Genomic DNA, 17,713 nt, shown 5'->3' with positions numbered 1-17,713 from the left:
AGAGAGAGAGAGAGAGAGAGAGAGAACCAGTAGTGGGGTTTGAACCCAGGGCCTTTGCACTAAGCTACATCCCCAGCCTCTCCTTTTTTGTTAGTACATGTTTCTGTGCATGATGAGTACATTCATCATGGGAGTTGGCACATACACATATCACATCTTAATCCTTTTTACTTCTGCTCTCATTAGGTTAATCTCAAAGAAGTACTTAATGGTTTTTGTAAGCAACCATGAATGGAATTGTTTTCCTGATGTCTATCTTGGAGGATACATTGTTGATAACAGGAATCCTATTGATTTTTGTATCCTCCTATTTTTGCTGAATTTGTTACTTCTGTGTGTACACTTTTTTTGGGTACTAGGAATCAAACTCAGGCCCCTCATGCTTCCCAAGCAGTTGCTTGTGCTGCTGAGCTGTATCCCCAGCCTTGAATTTGTTAATTCTAAGAGTCTTCTTGTGGAGTTTTTTGAGTTCTATGTGAATGATCATGTCATCTGTGTGTAAGGATGGTTTGACTTCTTCCTTTCCTGTACATACCCCTTTTACTTCTTTCTCTTGTCTGATTGTTCTGGCTAAAGTTTTTAGGATGATATTTGTACTGACATGGATTGCAAGCTGCTGCTCTGCTGGAAAATGTAGCTCTCAGCTATCATAAATTCAGCAAAGAGGGGCTGGGGATTTAGCTCAGTGGCAAAGCGCCTGCCTGGCAAGCGCAAGGTCGTGAGTTTGGTTCCCGGTACCAGAGGGGGGGGGGGGAAATTCAGCAAAGAACTAAAGAAGCCTAGTTTAAACAAAGAGAAGATGATTTGTTTGAAGATGGAGGAAAAGGGGAAGAGAGAGATGATAGATAGCTTTGCATAGGGAACATTCGACAGCTAAATACTTGTGGGCTTTTCTATGCAGCTCCTTTTATTTTGTTTTTCCGGTACCGGGAATCGAACTCATGACCTTGCGCTTGCCAGGCAGGCGCTGTGCCGCTGAGCTAAATCCCCAGCCCTCTGCAGCTTCTTTTATTGGGTTTCTATTCCCTGTTTATGCTCCTGGAATCTGATTGGCTCCATGACAGTCTTTGGTCCTCCCCTTGGATTTCTTCTGATCATATGCCCTTTCCTGTTGTCTGGTATAGGCTAGGATTTATGAGTAGGGAATTCAGGGATATGTAGTTTAAGATTAAGTAAAGGGTTTGTGTTGATCACACTACTTGGGACCTCCACGTTTAGTTTCTTTGCCTTTGTCTTTCTGCTTGCTTAAGTCTAGCTGCCTTTGTCTAATTGCTTTTCCCTACATATGGGACCCCTGTCCCTACATACTGAAGTAGGAGTGCTGAGAATGGACACCCTTGTCTTGTTCCTGATTTTAGAGGAAAAGCCTTCAGTTTTTCTCCTATTTAGTGTGGTGTTGGCAGTGAGTTTGTCATAAATGGCTTTTATTAGTTTGAGCTAAGGTTCTTCTATACCTATTTTTGTCAGTTTTTTTTTAATCATGAATGAATGGATATTGGATTTTGTCAAAGGTTTTTTTTGTATCCCTTCAGATGATCATGTGATTTTTGTTCCTGCTTATGTTTATTTGATGTATTATGTTTATTGATTTGTATATGTTAAATCATGCTTGCATCCCAGAGATTAAGCCAACTAAATCATGATACATAATTTTTTTTTTTTTTTACTTATTTGTTGCATTCTGTTTGTTGATATCTTATTGAGGATTTTTACATTTATGTTCATTAAGGAGATTGGCCTATAATTTTCTTTTTGTCTTTTTGAGACAGAGTTTTGCTATGCAGTTCAGGCTAACCTTGAACTCACTTAGTAGCCCAGGCTGGCCTCAAAACTCCCAGGGATCCTCCTGCTTCAGCCTCCCAAGTGCTGGGATTACAGATATGTGCTCCAGCGCCAGGCCCAGTTTCCTTTCTTTGTTACATTCTTGTCTGATTTTTGTACCAGATTAATGCTAGCTTCCAGGAATGAGTTTGGCAGTGCTCCTTCTCATTGTATTTTGTGGGAGAGTTTGAGGAATATTGATGCTAGATTTTCCCTGAAGTTCTGGTAGAATTCTGCAGTAAATCTTTCCAGTTCCTGGGCTTTTCTTGATAGAGTTTTCATTACTGCTTCTCTTTCACCACCTGTTACTGGTCTGTTCAGGCTTTTTATCTATGCTTGGTTCAGTTTGATAATTCATATGTGTCTAGAAATTTCTCCATTTCTTTTAGGTTCTCTAATTTATTAGAATATGTTTTTGAAGTAGTTTCATTGATTGGTTTTGGGTTTTTTTGAAAGCAGGTCTCGCTATGTAGTCAAGCTGGCCTTGAACTCACTATGGAGCCAACCTAGCCTCAAACTCATGGCAGTCCTCTTGACTCAGCCTCCTGAGTGCTAAGATCACAGGGGTGCACCACACACCCAGCCTTGAAGAAGTTTTTTTAATCATCTGGATTTCAGTGGTGCCCATTATGATTTTGCCTTTTTCACTGCTAATTGCACTGATGTAGATTTCTTTTCTCTCCCTCTCTCTCTTTTTTTAAAGGTTGGCTAAGAGTTTACCAGTTTCGTTTATTCTTTCTTTTTGTTTTTTTGAGACAGGGTCTCGCTATGCCGTTCAGGCTGACCTTGACCTCACTTTGTAGCCCAGGCTGGCCTCAAACTCTCAAGGATCTTCTTGCCTCAGCCTCCCCGAGTGCTGGGATTACAGGCGTGCGCCATCATGCCTGACTTCGTTTATCCTTTCAAACAATCAACTCTTGATTCATTTATTCTTTTGATACAGGAATGACATAGGACTTCCAAATGTCATATAAGGGAAAGGTTGTAACTTCCAACATGATCGACATCCTGTATTTTCAAGTTCATGTTCCTCCAAATCGAAGAATGAATTTGAAGGAACTATGAAGTTAAGAGTAAGAAATATTGGCAAGGTGTGGTGGTGCATACCTGTCATCCCAGCACTTGGCAGGCGAAGGCAGGAGGATCACTATGAGTTCAAGGCCAGCCTGAACTACATAGTAAGACCCTGTCTCAAAACAAACAAACAGACAAACAAACAGGAAATATTTATTGTCTAAGAGAGACAGAAAGGGACCTGGAAAGTGGCTTACCGCCGAGCCCACTTCTCAAAGTTTTATAGAGCAGAGATCATGAGGTAGGTACAAAATCATGAAGTGGGTGTAAGGTGGGACAAAACTATGATCACCCAATAAGATTACAAGTATAGTTGCTTAGGTAATATTGATCCAATGGAAAATAATGAGGCAGGTATAAGGTGGGACAGAACTATGATCAACTAATAAGTTTACAAGTATACTCACTTTGGTTATATTGATCCAGTGGGGAAGCAGGTCATGTTGTAAGTGTGCCTGGAAAGAACAAGGACCTATCCTGGAAAGGATGGGTCAAGGTCTTGGTCCCCTACCCAGTTGATTGATGTCTATTTAGAATATCAACCATTGTTTTTCCCTGGGGAAGTAGGTATAGTCACTCATCTTTGTTTTGAGGCCTGGCCTTTAGCAAATGTGCCTCTACCCACAGTTGTAATGTGTTCTCATCTTCTGCACTGACTCCTTTGAGGGTCTAGCCCTATCTGACTGCCTATGGTATTTCTATCTAACTTAGCTGTCTGTAACACTGTGCATTGCTTTTTAGTCTCAAGGTCATTAATTTTCACTTTGATCTTTATAATTTCTTCTACTGGTTTCAGATTTGGGTTGTTCTTTTTTTTATGACTTGAGATACATCACCAGGTTATTTATTTGGGATTACTCTATTCTTTTAATGGGTATATTCACATCTATAAATTTATCTCGTAGGACTGCTTTCAGTGTGTCATAGGTTTTGATGTGTTTCCATTGTCATTTGGTTCTAGAAACTTTTCAATTTCTTCCCTCATTTCTTCTGTGATCTGTTGATTATTCAGTAATGAATTACTCTCCATGTATTTGCATAATTTCTGTGGGTTTTTTTAGCTGCTGATTTCTAGCTTCATCCACTATGATTTGGTAGTAGGGAATTATTTAATTATTGCAATTATTTTGTCTTTTATAAGCATGCTTTGTGGCCTAAGATATGGTCTGTTTTGGGAAAAAGTTCTGTGTGCTTTAGAGAAAAATGTGTATTCTGTTGTTGGATGAAACACTCTGTAGGTACCTGTTGTCAGTTTGCTCAGTATTGTGGTTTAACTCCAATACTTCATTGATTTTTGTCCAGTTGAGCTGTGTAATTGTGATAGTAGGATATTGAAGTTACCCACTGTGATTGTACTGGTGTCTGTCTTTATAGCCAGTGTTTTTGGTTTATGAATTTGAATGTGTCAACATTTTGGTGCAGTTGTTATCTTTTCCTGTTGAATTGTTCCCTTACCAGTATATAGTGGCCATCTTTTTCTCCTCTGATGAGTTTCAGCTTGAAGTACGTTGCATCTGAAAATAAGATAGCAGCTTTTTGTTGCTTTCAGGTTCTGGTTGCATGGAGCATCCTTTTTTATCCTTTCATTTTCAGACTGTCTGCTTTCTTTTGGATGAGGTGTATCTCTTTTAGGCAACGTATGATTTTTTTTTCTTTTCTTTTCTTTTTTTTGTTACCAGGAATTGAACTCAGGATCTTGCACTTGCCAGGCAGGCACTGTGCCACTGAGCTACATCCCCAGCCTTGGGTGTTGTTTATGATCCCAGTCTGCCAGTTTGTGTCTTTTGATTGGGAAATTATGACCACTGACATTAAGAGTTAGGTTTTCAGTAAGATATTTAGTGAATCTTGTCATTGCATTGTTTTTCCACACTGATTCTTTAATTTTTTTTTTTCTTTTAACTACTCTCCGAGTTAGATGTTTACTTTCTTTATGTGTCTTTGGTGCTGTTGGTCTCCCATTTTTTGTGCAGGGTTCCCTTAAGTATTTTCTACAATGTCAGTTTAGTGGTCATACATTTCTTCAGGGTTTCTTTTTTGTAGAAAGTCTCTACTTCTCCATCAATTTTGAAGACTAATTTTGTGGGATTTAGAAGTCTGGGTTGATAATGGTTTTCTTTTAGGGCTTGAAAACTTAGCTCCAAGCTCTCCTGGCTTTTAAAGTTTGTGCTGAGAAATGTATCATTTGGATATACTTGACTTTATAAGTTGCTTGCTGTCTTACTTCTAACAGTTTTCAGTGTTCTCTCCCTTTGTTGCATTTCTAAATTTTAATTATCCTGTGTTGTGGATAGTTTCTTTTCTGGTTGTAGCTATTTTGGATTTTGCATACCTCTTGGATTTGAATACTGAATTATTTCTCTAGATTTGGAAAATTTTCTGCTATGATTTCAGTGAATACATTTTTATACCTTTTGAATCACCTTCAAATTTTCCCTTTATTCATATGATTCTTTTTTTTTTTGTCTTGTTGAGACAGGGTCTCGCTATGCAGTTCAGGCTGGCCTTGAGCTCACTTTGTAGCTCAGGCTGGTCTTGAACTCACAATGGTCCTCCTGCTTCAGCCTCCCAAGTGCTGTGATTACAGGCATGCGCCACCACGCCTGGATTATTCATGTGATTCTAATATTGGTTGTTTCTGAATGATCTAGCACTCCTAGATCCAGGTTTTGAGGAGTCTTGTTGTATAGGGTATCCTGAGTTTATGATCTACTACATTCACGTTGTTCTCTGACACTCTGTCGTCACATTGGTCAAACCTGCCACCCATGCTTTCCATTGAATTTTAGGTATCTTGTATTTCTGTTTGCTTTTTTTTTTCTCTCATAATTTCTAGTTCTTTACCAAATGGTTATAAATGTCTTATATTATCTTGTTTTACTCAATTAGTTTGTTTTTTCTTTAAGCTCATTGAACATTTTATTTGTAAAATCCTTTATCTGCTAAGGAACTTATGTTTCTTTTCTTTTTTTTTAATCCCTTCAAATGTTTTCACCCTTTGGTTTTTTAGTTCTTTGCCTATGGCTTCCTAAACTTTAGTGCCTGTGAGTTCAGCTTTGGGGGCTGTCAGGGTTTTGGAGGCATCTAGTTGCCTTGCTTTCTTGCACCATGTGTTTGTTGAGTGTCATTTAGGGTAGGGAAGCTCTGTTGCTACAGTGGAGGTCTCTTTAGTTGTATACCATGTCCCTGTGATGTGTCCTTGGGTCTGGTTATGTTCTGGTGCTTATACCCTCTTCAACCTTCTGAGAATGATAGCATCAGTCCCAGGCACCCTGCAGATTCTGGCAAGAGGCCTCCAACCAACTTGTGGGTGCTGCTACCTCTAGTCTGCCATCTTCCCTCATGTGGTCTGTTCTGCTCTTTTAAATCCTTACTTCTTCATCACTGAGAGTTTGGCTTCACCCAAAAGGGTACGTTCTTTTAGGTACTTTGCCACAGAAATCAAGCCAGTCTGCCACATACCCCTGGGCATGCATGCCACAGGCAGAAAGCCTTTCCAGGACCCTCTGGCCCTGTCTCTCCCCAGAGCTCCCCCTTTTTAAAGTTATTTTTACTTTGTGATAGGGTCTCACTGAGTTGCCAAGTTTGAACTTATAGCTGAGTTTGAACTTATGGTCTTCTTGCCTCAGCTTCCCAGAGTGCTGAGGTTGTAGGTGTCCACCCCCACACCCAGCTTCTCTGCTCCCTCTTGGTGCTGCTTCTTAGCCTATAGCATTTTAGAAGATCTTGCTCCAAGATGGTGTATGGACACAGGTGTGGCCATCCCAGTGCTCCCACCTGAGCACCATGCAGTTGCTGGAAGAACCTAGCACCCTCAAATTCACCTGGTGTTCCTGGGCCTTGCTGTGGTCCTCCTCCCATTGCAGGTGTGAGGCTATTCTTTTCTCTAGCCAGGCAGCTGGCTCTTGGAGGAAGGCTGGCTTAGGCTGGACAGTTGCTGAGATGGTCATTTGATACTCCTACCTTTTAACAGAGATGTGACCAGGTAGAAACTCCTTGCTAAGTCCCTCTGTTCTGTGTTCTAGGGAGGCGCCACATCCACCACCTGGGGAGCCAGCTGCAGCTGAACCAGCACTGCCTTGACACTGCCTTCATCTTCTTCAAGATGGCCGCAAACAAGAGCCTCACCCGCGGACGCAAGATGGCCCATGTGATCGCCGCCTGCCTCTACCTGGTGTGCCGTACAGAAGGCACGCCTCGTATCCTTTGTTGTCTTGTTCCTTCAAGTGTGACTCTGTAGTTGCAGAAACTTGGTGTTCATATTCAGCTGACAGATGCCTCCTTGGATTGCCAGTCTCCATTCCAGTTTGAGGGATTGGGAAGCTGAGTGCCCCCCACCCGCAGGTTCTACTGGACCCCAGAAACTGTGCCTTGAATTTTCTTCCTGACCTTAGATTGACTTAGCCTTGCACACTGTTTTTGGCATCTTTCTCTGGTTTGAAGATCTGGGGTGCTGCTTTCAAGGCAGATTGTTCAGGCTGAGCCTGTGTCCTTGTGACTTTGGAGAACAGAGGAGGAAGGGGACTGCTCGATGTGTCTGCTGGCCATACTTCCTCTCCACAGTGTTGCCTGGTCCTCTTTGCAGGTTCAAGCAACCAGCCTTGAGCTCTGCATATGTGCATGTGCCTCAGGAACTCTGCCTGTTGTCTTACTGAAGAAACCTCCCAGTACTTTCTGACCTCCTCAACCTTGTACTGTCTGCCATCTGTGCCCACTAAGCGTGTGTCATTTGGAGTTTTTTGCCCTATTGCTCTGGGGCTCCTGGGCCCACCCCTCTTGCTTTTGTGGGATATCTTCTCTAGAGGCTTCCTGAGAACAGGGCCTACTGTGAGCTGTAAACAGTTATAAACATCTGGTAAATTGTAGATTTCAGTTGCACATCTGCCTACAGGCTGCATGGTATTGCTCAGAGCCTTTTTACTGTAGCACTCTTTACCCACAGTTGGTGCCCTTCTGAGCCTTGGCTCCTCGTGTGTGACCATTGTGTTTCTCCCAGATCTGATGGTCCTGTGAGAGAGAGTTCAGTCCTGGCAGATGGTCAGGACTCTGCCAGAGGACTTAGGACCTGCTTCCAGCTGGGCGGCCCTAGATCTCAGAGTCTTTTGTTTAAATGTCCCTTGAAAAGTGTGAAATTTATTATGTTGGGGACAGTGCAAACATTTGTGCAGCCCCAGTGTGGGTTGGGAATGGAGCCCACCACATAGCTGACCAGCCATATCTCTGCTGCTGCCAGATATTCCTGTGCCCTTTTCTGTCCTTGAACCCCACTGCAAATGTCACATGGCAGGCACTAGCTGTGGGTCAGGACCCTTGGTAGGCTGGCAGAGCTCATGGACCATCTAGCTCTACCTCCTGAGTTTACAGGAGCCTTTTAGGGGCTCCTGGGAAAGAAGATCCCCTGTGTGGACAGCCTCAAACCTAGGAAGGAGGCTGGCCAGTGTGGGCTGTGTTGCCCCGCCACCCACCAGGTCGGAGCAGATGCCCTATAGTAGAAGGAGCATCCTTAGCCACTCTAGGAGTGGGAACTTCTGAGCAAGGTGGTAAAGTAGGACTTGGGAGTACAACACTGCTGCGTTGGGAGGAGAGGTAGCAAGCTCTGTTGAAAACTGCTTCCAAAATTACCAGCTACCACCTGACCCAGCTGCCTGGGCCTGTGGACAAGAGAAATAAGGAGCCACATCTACATAGGGCTTGTATGCTGGTATTCATAGGAGCCCCCAGATGTCCAGAGATGTTACTGCAGCTTATTGCAAAAGCACACATTTGTGTGTATGTGTCGGCGGGGGCACTTTTGTCTATAGCAGTTTTTTTTTTTTTTTTTTGTCTTTTTGAGACAGGGTCTCACTATGTAGTTTCGGGCTGACCTTGAGCTCACTTTGTAGCCCAGGCTAGTCTCGAACTCGCAAGGATCCTCCTGCCTCAGCCTCCAGCAGTTTTTTTTAAACAATTGTTTGTAGAATTCATTTTTTAGGTTCAATTGAATTTAATGACTTTTTAAAAACTTCTATTTTTATTAGCACATGTTTGAAGTACAGAATGATTATATTCATGGTGGGGAATTGGTACATGTACATAACATATCTCAATTTTTTTTCCTCTTGGTTCCCTTCCACCCCCATTTTTTTCATTTTTGCTAGCATCAGGTATATTTATTTCTTTTATAACTATTTATCAAGTTAATTATCATAAACACAGATTAACAGCCAGACTGACAGGCCAAAAGCATAAAAAAATACTGAATCAAAATGTATTTTTAGATACATTGGCCATGCCTATAGCTTTTTTAAGTCTTTGGTATTTATTTGGTTCCAGCCAAGCTTGTGCAGGGTGGCGTGTGAACGGTGGTCTTAGGATGGTGAGGATAGGTGGGTGGCTCAGGTGAAGGCCCAAGTGAGGAAGCTACACTCTAGCTGGCTGTCCAGGGGCAGGGCCCCCGTGGTACCCAGGTCGTTGCCTGGATAGCTTGCTTATGGCAGACTGGCCTCCATGTACATGCCTAATGGTGCTGGAACAGGCCCTTTGGGCTGTGTCCTGCAGTCTTGAACATTTAGGTCAGTGGCAGTCCTCACGCATCGGTCATGGCAGCTTCCAGAGTCTGCATTTCTGACAGGTTCCAGGTGCCCTGTGCCCTGCTTCAGCTGAGGATGATAGGGTAGCTGCGTATTCTGCTGCTGTCAGACTCTATCCCACTTCCCCCTGTTCTCACTGCCTCCTCAAAGACAGTGGATTCAAACTTGGTTAAGTGGGCAAGCATTGATAGCAAAGTGGTTTGTACTCCCCTTAAGGCTGATGTAGAAAGGACTACCCATACCCGGTGTTGGCCAGCTGTGAGCATGGGACTCCTGGGCCAGTGTGTCATGCCACCCACTGACTCCTTTACCTTCTGTCAGTGGGGAGGCTTAAGACATCTTTCTTAGATTTATTCCCTAAGTGTTTGATGTTTTGAGCTCATGTAAATAGTATCTCTTGTGCTAGTATATACAAGTATAATGGAATTTTGTGTTGGGTGTGTGTGTGTGTGTGTGTATGTGTATTTTATCCAGTAATCTTACAGAAACTTGGGTGTTAGGCTAGGGTTGTATCTCAGTGGTAGAGTACTTGCCTAGCATGCGCAAGGCCCTGAGTTCAATCCCCAGTACCACACACAAAAAAAAAAATGAAAAGAAAGAAAGAAAAATAATTTAGGTGTTAATCTTATTTGAGCTTTGGAGTATGTTTTTAAGTACACAGTATAAGAAATGAATTTATTTCTGGGCCAAAAAAAAAGAAATGGGACTCAAGAGGCAGTGAAAGCGGGGCTAAAAATTCAAACTCTTGCAAGAGTGGTGTCTGTACGGAGACAGGCAGCCTCCAGTGGAGAAGCTATGTGGTTTAATTCCTAAAGCGCAGGAGTCCCTCCCTTTATCTTCCACGGCTTGGGATCCCAGGTTCATAGTCTATCCTGAGCGATCTGTTTCGTCTACACTTGTTGCCCTCCCATCCTTTCCCTTCTTACCTCTTGCTTTCTCTTTGTAGTTATTTTTAGTTTTTTTTTGGCTTCCCAAGATTCAGGAAGACTTGTTTAATAGTTGCCTCTTACCCCAGAATCTTTTCTCTGGTGTGAGTATTTGTACAGCCTGAGTGTCCTGGTCTGCCAGATGACTGAGCTAAGTCTGAGAATAAGGGCTTAGTAGAGTGGTTAATTAAATATGGACTGATTAAAACTATGTGTACCTTTTATAGCAGTTGTATCTGCTACTAATAAAGCCATTTTTAGTTCTTCCTTGCAAGTCCATGTGGCCATTATCTGTTTTTCTTGTCTTTTACTGCCTGTGACTGCCAGATATAGTGAGGGGAGATGTCTTTGGCTACTGCCCAGTCTCCAGAGAGATGCTTTCTGCTCTCCACTGTTAGATTTTTTGCAGTTGGGTTTTTGTAGATGCCTCTTTATCGGGATAAGTGTGTTATTTTTTTTCCTTAATTTTCCAAGCATTTTTATCATGAAGGATACAGAATTTTATCCCCTCTGACCCCAACTGTGGAAAGCACTATAAATTACATTCATTATTTTTTAAAGGGGAAGCCTGCTTTGGACACCCAGACTTGGTCATGGCATACCCTTTTTTCTTTTGCCTTTTTGAGACAAGGTCTCTCTATGCAGTTCAGGCTGGCCTTGAGCTCACTTTGTAGCCCAGGCTGGTCTCGAACTTGCAACGATCCTCCTACCTCAGCCTCTGGAATGCTGGAATTATAGGTGAGTACTACCATGACCTGCTGGTTGTGATTATTTTCTTCAAAGATTTAGGACTAGCCAGGGTCTATCCTTTGTTGTTTTGGTTTTGGGAAATTGTATTTTGCAAGGCTTCATTGACATTATGACAGCTGCCAAATGTATTGCCTGAATTTTTTTTTTTTTTCTGAACTTATTCTTAATATTCCCTTAACATCCTTTTAGACTGTCTGAAACAGGAGCTGGGCTTGGTGGTGCATGCCTATAATCCCAGCACTCAGGAGGCTGAGGCAGGAGGATTGTTTTGAGTTCGAGACTAGCCTGGGCTACAAAGTGAGCTCAAGGCCAACCTGAACTGCATAACCAGACCCTGATGCAAAAAGACAAAAAATAAATAAATAAATAAACAAACAAACTATCTGAAACAATTATGGAGGTATCCCCTCTTTCATGTCTTCTGTTGGAAATTTTGCGTTTGTTTTTTTGGATCCGTCTTGCTAAAGGGTTATCAGTTTTTTTATGAATTTTTTTTCTTTTCTTGTAACAGGTTTTGTTTTTAATTTTTTTGTTACTGGCTTTTTTTAGGGGGGTGTCTTTCTTGGGGAGCATCTTTTTTTGGGGGGCACGTCTTTTTGAGACAGGATTTTGCTATGCAGTTCAGGTTGGCCTTGAACTCACTTTGTAGCCCAGGCTAGCATTAAACTCGCAGAGATCCTCCTACCTCAGCCTCCTGAGTGCTGGGATTACAGGCATGTGCCACTATGCCCGGCAGTAACAGATTTAGTGAGATGTAGTTCACACACCATACAGTCCACCCATTAGCATGTACGAGTCAGTAATTTTGGTCTGTTTACAGAATTTTGCAACCATCACCTTTAGTAAAGCCTGTGTGTACCTTTACCCCCCACTCTGTGAAGCCACTGGCCTGAACAAGCCGCAGATCCACCTTCTGTTTCCTGTATTTGCTTGTTAGCACAGCATATACCTGAAACTGTGCAAGTGTTGTTGGTAGGTTATGCTTGTTGTTTGGAAAAGCTGCCAGGCTGCTTGCTGTCCGTCCTGTGGCCCTCAGCAATGTAAGGGCTCTGTCTCCTCCCCTGCGCCAGCAGCAAGAGAACCAGACCGTTGCTTTATTGTATGCTCAAACTTCGTTGGTTTTTTCTCTTATTTCTTGCCTTCTATTATTTTCAGATTTATATTTTTCCATCGTGAGACAGATGCTTATATCCTTGAGTTTTGTCTTTTTGATTTTTACCCTTTTTAAAAAAATTTTTTGTAGGTTGTCTTTATTCTTTTTTAAAGTTTTTTTTTTATTAATAGATATTTGTCATATATATTGATCACATTCATCCATAGGGAATTTGTACCTGTACATAATATATCCTAGTTTTTCTTTCTTTCCCCATTCCCCTCCCTTCCCTTCAGTCCTTCTCCCCCCATTTACACAAGCTTTGTTTCCATTTTTTCTTTCCATTTTTTTTTCCTTCTCCCTCCCTTTGATTTTTCTAATGCAAACATTTGAGAGGATAAATTCCTCTAGGTGGGTTCTGGTTGTATCACAGTTTTAAAGTGTCATATTTTTATTACCATTTACTTCAGAGTATTTTTTCTCTTTGGGTCCATAGGTCATTCAGAAGTATATGGCTTGTTTTGTAAACAGTTGGGGATTTTCTAGTTTTCCTTTCATTCTCAATTTTGAGTATAATCCCTTGTGCTTTGAGAATGCCCTTGGATGCCAGGTGTGGTGGTGCACACCTGTAATCCCAGCACTCTGGGAGGCTGAGACAGGAGGATCGTTGCAAGTTTGAGACCAACCTGGGATACAAAGTGAGTTCAAGGCCAGCCTGAACTGCAGAGCGAGACCCTGTCTCAAAAAAAAAAAAAAAAAAGAGAGAGAGAGAATGCCCCTGGAGTCACTTCCAGCTCAGCTAACTGCCTGCTTTGGCTGCTGCAAGTCACAGGTGGGAATGGGCATCCTCAGCTGGCTGGGATGTCTTGCGGAGGTCAGTGAGGTCCAGGCAGTTTGCCATGCCCATGTCCTCTTCCCTGACCTTTGCCACTGTGAAAGAAGTGAGTCACGCTCTCCCCGTGGCTGTGGGTTTGTTGCTCCTGTCTTCTCATTTTTCCATTATTTTCTGAAGCTGTATTAGGTAAATACAAATTCAAGGTTATATCCCCTCCTGGAGGAATTGAATCTTTTAACATGATGAAGTGTCCCTCTGACTAATAGGTTTTCTCCCTAATACATTTTCCCTGAAATTCTGCCTTGGATGAGTACACCACTTTGTATTTGTTAATGCGTGCATAGTCCATCTTTGAAAATTCAGTCCTTCTTCATGTCATATTTAGTGTTTTCTTTTTTTGGGCAGTAGTGAGGATTGAACCCAGGAACTTTGCACCCCTTTTTATTTTTGTGAGAGTCTTGCTAATAGTGTCCAGGCTGGGCTTGAATTTGCAGTCCTCCTGCCTCAGCCTCTCAGAGTCCTGAGATTCTAGAGCTATGCACCACACCCAGCTTAGAATATATTTTTTTTGTAAATTGCATATATTATATGCTTTATCCTAATTTTTTAAAATCCCACCTTAAAGTATTTGTTTTTTAATTAAATATATGCACTTAAATTTAGTGACTATTGATATATTTGGCTTTTATCATTTATATTTCATGTTTGCTCCATTTTTTTCTCCCATCCCTTTCTTACCACCTCCTAAAGTAACCAAGTTTTTATTGTATATTTTTCCCTTAAATAACTTGTTTACATTTACTAATTATCATTCTAAGTACTAGTAATTAGTGCTAGAGATTATGCTTTGTATCTTTGTTTGTTAGTGTCTACCTTAATTAGAACCTTACATTTTCCCAAGCAGTGGTGTTATTATTATTGCTGCCACTTTGAACTGTTAGGATTCCCTTGCATCTACCCAATTTTGACCCCTTTAGGATTCTTCATTTCTTCCGGTACTTCTGTACTTTTTCTTTTCTTTTTTTCTTTTTGAGACGAGGTCTTGTTGTGTAGTCCAGGCTGGCCCTGAATGCAGTATGTAGCCCAGGCTGGCCTTGAATTTATGGCAGTCCTCCTGCGTTAGCCTCCCAAGTGCTAGGATTATAGGCATGTGCCACCATACCCAGCTTGTATTTCTGTACTTATAGTCTGATCATTTGGTGTCTGTCTGAATAACTCCCTTTCCCTTTTTAAAAAAATGTCTCCTGGCAATTAAAAATAACTTCATTTTGTCTCCACTTTTGAAAAATATTTTTGCTGGGTATAGAAGTCTGTTTCTGTTCTTTATATTTTATTGCTACCATTCCATTTTTTTCTGCCTCCCATTGTTACTATTGAGGGGTGAGGGCTGGGGATGTAGTTCAGCAGCACAAGCGCCTACCTGGCAAACACAAGGTTCTGAGTTCGATTCCTGGTACCAAAAAGAAAAAAAAAAAACAAAAAGGACACTGATCGAATGACGGGTGAGCTATAATTCTGCTATCTTTGAAAGTAATTAAAAGGTAAGCATGTTGTCACTTGCTTTAGGAAGTATCTTTGTCATTGCTTCAGGGATTTGATTCTGATGTATCTAGATGTGATTTTCTATGTATTTATCCAGGTTGTTATTTATAGAGCTTCTAGAATTTGGGACTTGATGTCTTTTGTCTGTTTAGTATAGAAATCTTGGGTAGTGTCTTTTCTAATAGGGTCTGCCCCATTCTCTCTTTTCCCTCTCTGAAATTTCAGTAACATGTATGTTAGACCTTTCTTCCTTTATTTTGTTGTATCTAATCAGGTATCAAAACCATCTGTTAACTTCTAAATTTCAGTGATTAGTTGTCATTAGATTATCCTTATTAGAATCCTGCTGTTCGATGAAATTCTCCATCTTGTCACATGGTTATGTGTGAGTCTTTGAGAAATCTAGTAGTTGGATTTTTGTGGTTCTGTATTTATGTCTTAGTTTTCTCTTGGATTTTGTTCTTTTGGTTTTGTTGTGCTTAGTAGCTTTTTTTTTGATTGAAATGCTGCATATTATTATATCTAGAAAATTGCAGAGATAGTAGATACTTTTCCCTCAAGAGGGAATTTAATTTTCCGTGGGCAGGCAGTGGCCATATGGGCCAGGGTGGCTCACCCAGCAAAACCTGCTCAGGACTGGTAGCCCCCAGCTGTTTCATTTGTGGAACTTTTCAAATGCAGACATCCATGCTCAGCCCTTCAGCCTTATAGAGCTGCCTTAGGGGCTTGTACTATCCAGCCTTTGGCCCTGTGCCACTCAGGAGTTGTGCTGCTTTGCAGGGAGCTTGTGTGTGTGGAGGTGGGCTCACCTGAGTGACCGCTGCTTTTCTTTTCCTTTCCTTTTTTTTTTGGTGTGGGAATCGAACTTAGGACCTTGTGCTTGCCAGGCAGACCACTGAGCTATATCCCCTACCCCAAGCTGTCTCTTTTCTAGGCAGTATGGACCTGTGTGTCTGGCTATTTTGGATGTTCCTGAAATCCAAATTTTATCACCCCCTGGGGGAGACTGTATGAGAATGAGGCTGCCCCTTTGCCAGGAGAGTGGCAGATGCTCTGAGGAGAGCAGTGGTGCAATACCTCTGGTTGTCCCGGCTCTTAACAGTTCTTGACAGAGGGGGCTGCTTTTCTGCCAGACTGTGAGCAAATGATTAAAACTGGAAGTCACTGGTGCCAGAGCTCAGAAACAACATTTGGCTTGTGCTGCTCGCCCCTCTCAGGAATATTGGTGTGCTGGGTGACAAATGGGGTTGAAAGCCTGAGGCTGCATGTGTGAGGGTGGGCAAGTACATGGTTAATTGAACCATTAGCATGACTGTCTCAGAAGGTTAGGATGTAACTGTGCCCTGAGTTCTGCCTCGCACAGTGGGCAGGGAGCATGAGTTAGCTCTGGGCCTGTTCAGCATAGCTCCTAGGCCAGCACAGCAAGGGCTTTGCAGAGATCCCTGGGCCACTGGATACTTCACAAATGTCACATGTGACAGCCCACCTGAATTACTGCAGGCTGCCATGGTTCTCAGATTTAGTGTACTGCCTGGGAGGTGCAGTGGAACAGGGACATGCTGGCCTTTTGTGGGGAATTAGTCCTTCCGAGAAAGGTGGGCAGGTACCCCATAGCTTGTTCAGACACTGCCAGAGCATATGCTTTCTCTAAGCCTTGAGGCCAGCATGAGGGTGACCCTGGTGTTGTGTTGGGCAGGGCTATTTCCGACCTGGGAGCTGGGTCCTCACAGGGCCTTCTTTGGGGTACTGATGCTGTCCATGTTCTGCAATGACTGATGCTACCCCAAGCTGTGTCTGAGATCCATCAGCACCTGCCCCAGGCAGGGATGGGTCCTGGATGCCCTCTCTCCCTACCAGGCTCCCGTTTCTGGAAGCTTGGGATGAAGCTCCTTCTCTTCTATCTTCTCAGATGTCACACTCAGCTTTGTGCCTCTGCAGGAGCTGTCCAGTGCAGGGCTCGTGGATGTGCTGGGAAGCCTCTGATGGCAGTGGCCCTCCACTTGGGCATGACAGGAAGGACAATGTCTGACATCTTGGAGGCCGTTCTGCTTCATCCTCTGCTAGGTCAAGAGCAGAAACATGAGCCAGACCCTCTGGACTCAGTTTTGGTTCTGCCTCTGAGAATGACCTTGCTGTTCAGCCTTGGTTACCCTTGCAGGAAATTGGGAAAGGGACAGCTTCAGTGCCTCCTGAGCATGTTGTCAGAGAGCAGGGCCCAGGGATGTGTAGACAGCAGCTGCTAGATTGTTGTGTACACAGCAGGTATCAGGGTTGTGTAGATGGCAGGGATATTATGTAGACAGCTGGCATCAGAGTTGTGTAGCCAGCATGTGTGAGTGTTGACTGGTAGTGGGTGTTGAGAGGCTCTGTGGAGCCATCGTCATGGCTCCTGGCATAGCAAGTGCAGGCCAGGTTGCTGAATGCTGGAGCCTTCACCTGGTTTGCACCCTGGAACCTCTACCCTGGATGGCACTGTTGGCTGGGCTGTGAATAACTGAGTAAGAAGGAATCAAAAGGGGTGTGTGGGTAGACAGTGGTGAATGCCACCTGGCTGGGCTTCTTGGCAAGTGGAAGTTCCACTCCTCTGTCCCCAGGTAGGGGACCATGTACATACTCTGTCAGACCCATGGGTCACCTGGTATCTATTTAACTTGGTTAACAGTTTAAGTCCAGCCTCCTTTTAAAAAATAACACGTGTTCTCCCATCTCAGAGTTGAAGTAATTATAGTTTTCTATGAATGTTGCAGCCTTCACTCTGCCATGACTGTCTGCCTGCCCCTCTTCACCAGCTATCCATCCGTCATCCTCTTATGTATTCAAAGCAAGTTGCAGGCCTCTGCCCCCTCCCCTAGTCCTGCAGAGGGAGGTGATTAGCTCACTTAAATTCATTATTTATGACTCTTTTCTTTGGAGGTAAAATTGGCATGGGGTGAAATGCACAGATTTTTTTAAAGATTATTTTTAGCCAAGTGTGGTGGCTTATGCATGTAATTCCACCACTCAGGAGGCTGAGGCAGGAGGATTGCTGTGAGTTCAAGGCCAGTCTGGGCTACATAGTGAGTTCCAGGCCAGGCTGAACTACATAGCAAGATCCTGTCTCAAA

The 17,713-nt window shown here is 42.9% G+C and overlaps 1 protein-coding gene across 1 annotated transcript in view; it reads left to right on the top strand.

The window, feature by feature from the left end:
- The window catches only part of Brf1 (BRF1, RNA polymerase III transcription initiation factor 90 kDa subunit), a gene marked incomplete at its 5' end in the record, with an annotated part of 75,383 nt that overhangs the window by 21,629 nt on the left and 36,041 nt on the right, over positions 1-17,713 (top strand). Inside the window, 1 exon segment of the mRNA XM_005410860.2 lies at positions 6,921-7,094. Within this exon segment, the coding sequence (XP_005410917.1) occupies positions 6,921-7,094 (174 nt within the window).

This window comes from Chinchilla lanigera, unplaced genomic scaffold (assembly GCF_000276665.1).
Source record: "Chinchilla lanigera isolate Chin_1 unplaced genomic scaffold, ChiLan1.0 scaffold00137, whole genome shotgun sequence".
NCBI classification, from domain to species: domain Eukaryota; kingdom Metazoa; phylum Chordata; class Mammalia; order Rodentia; family Chinchillidae; genus Chinchilla; species Chinchilla lanigera.
The sequence above is the reverse complement of the archived record's forward strand: the minus strand, read 5'-3'. Positions and strand labels throughout refer to the sequence as shown.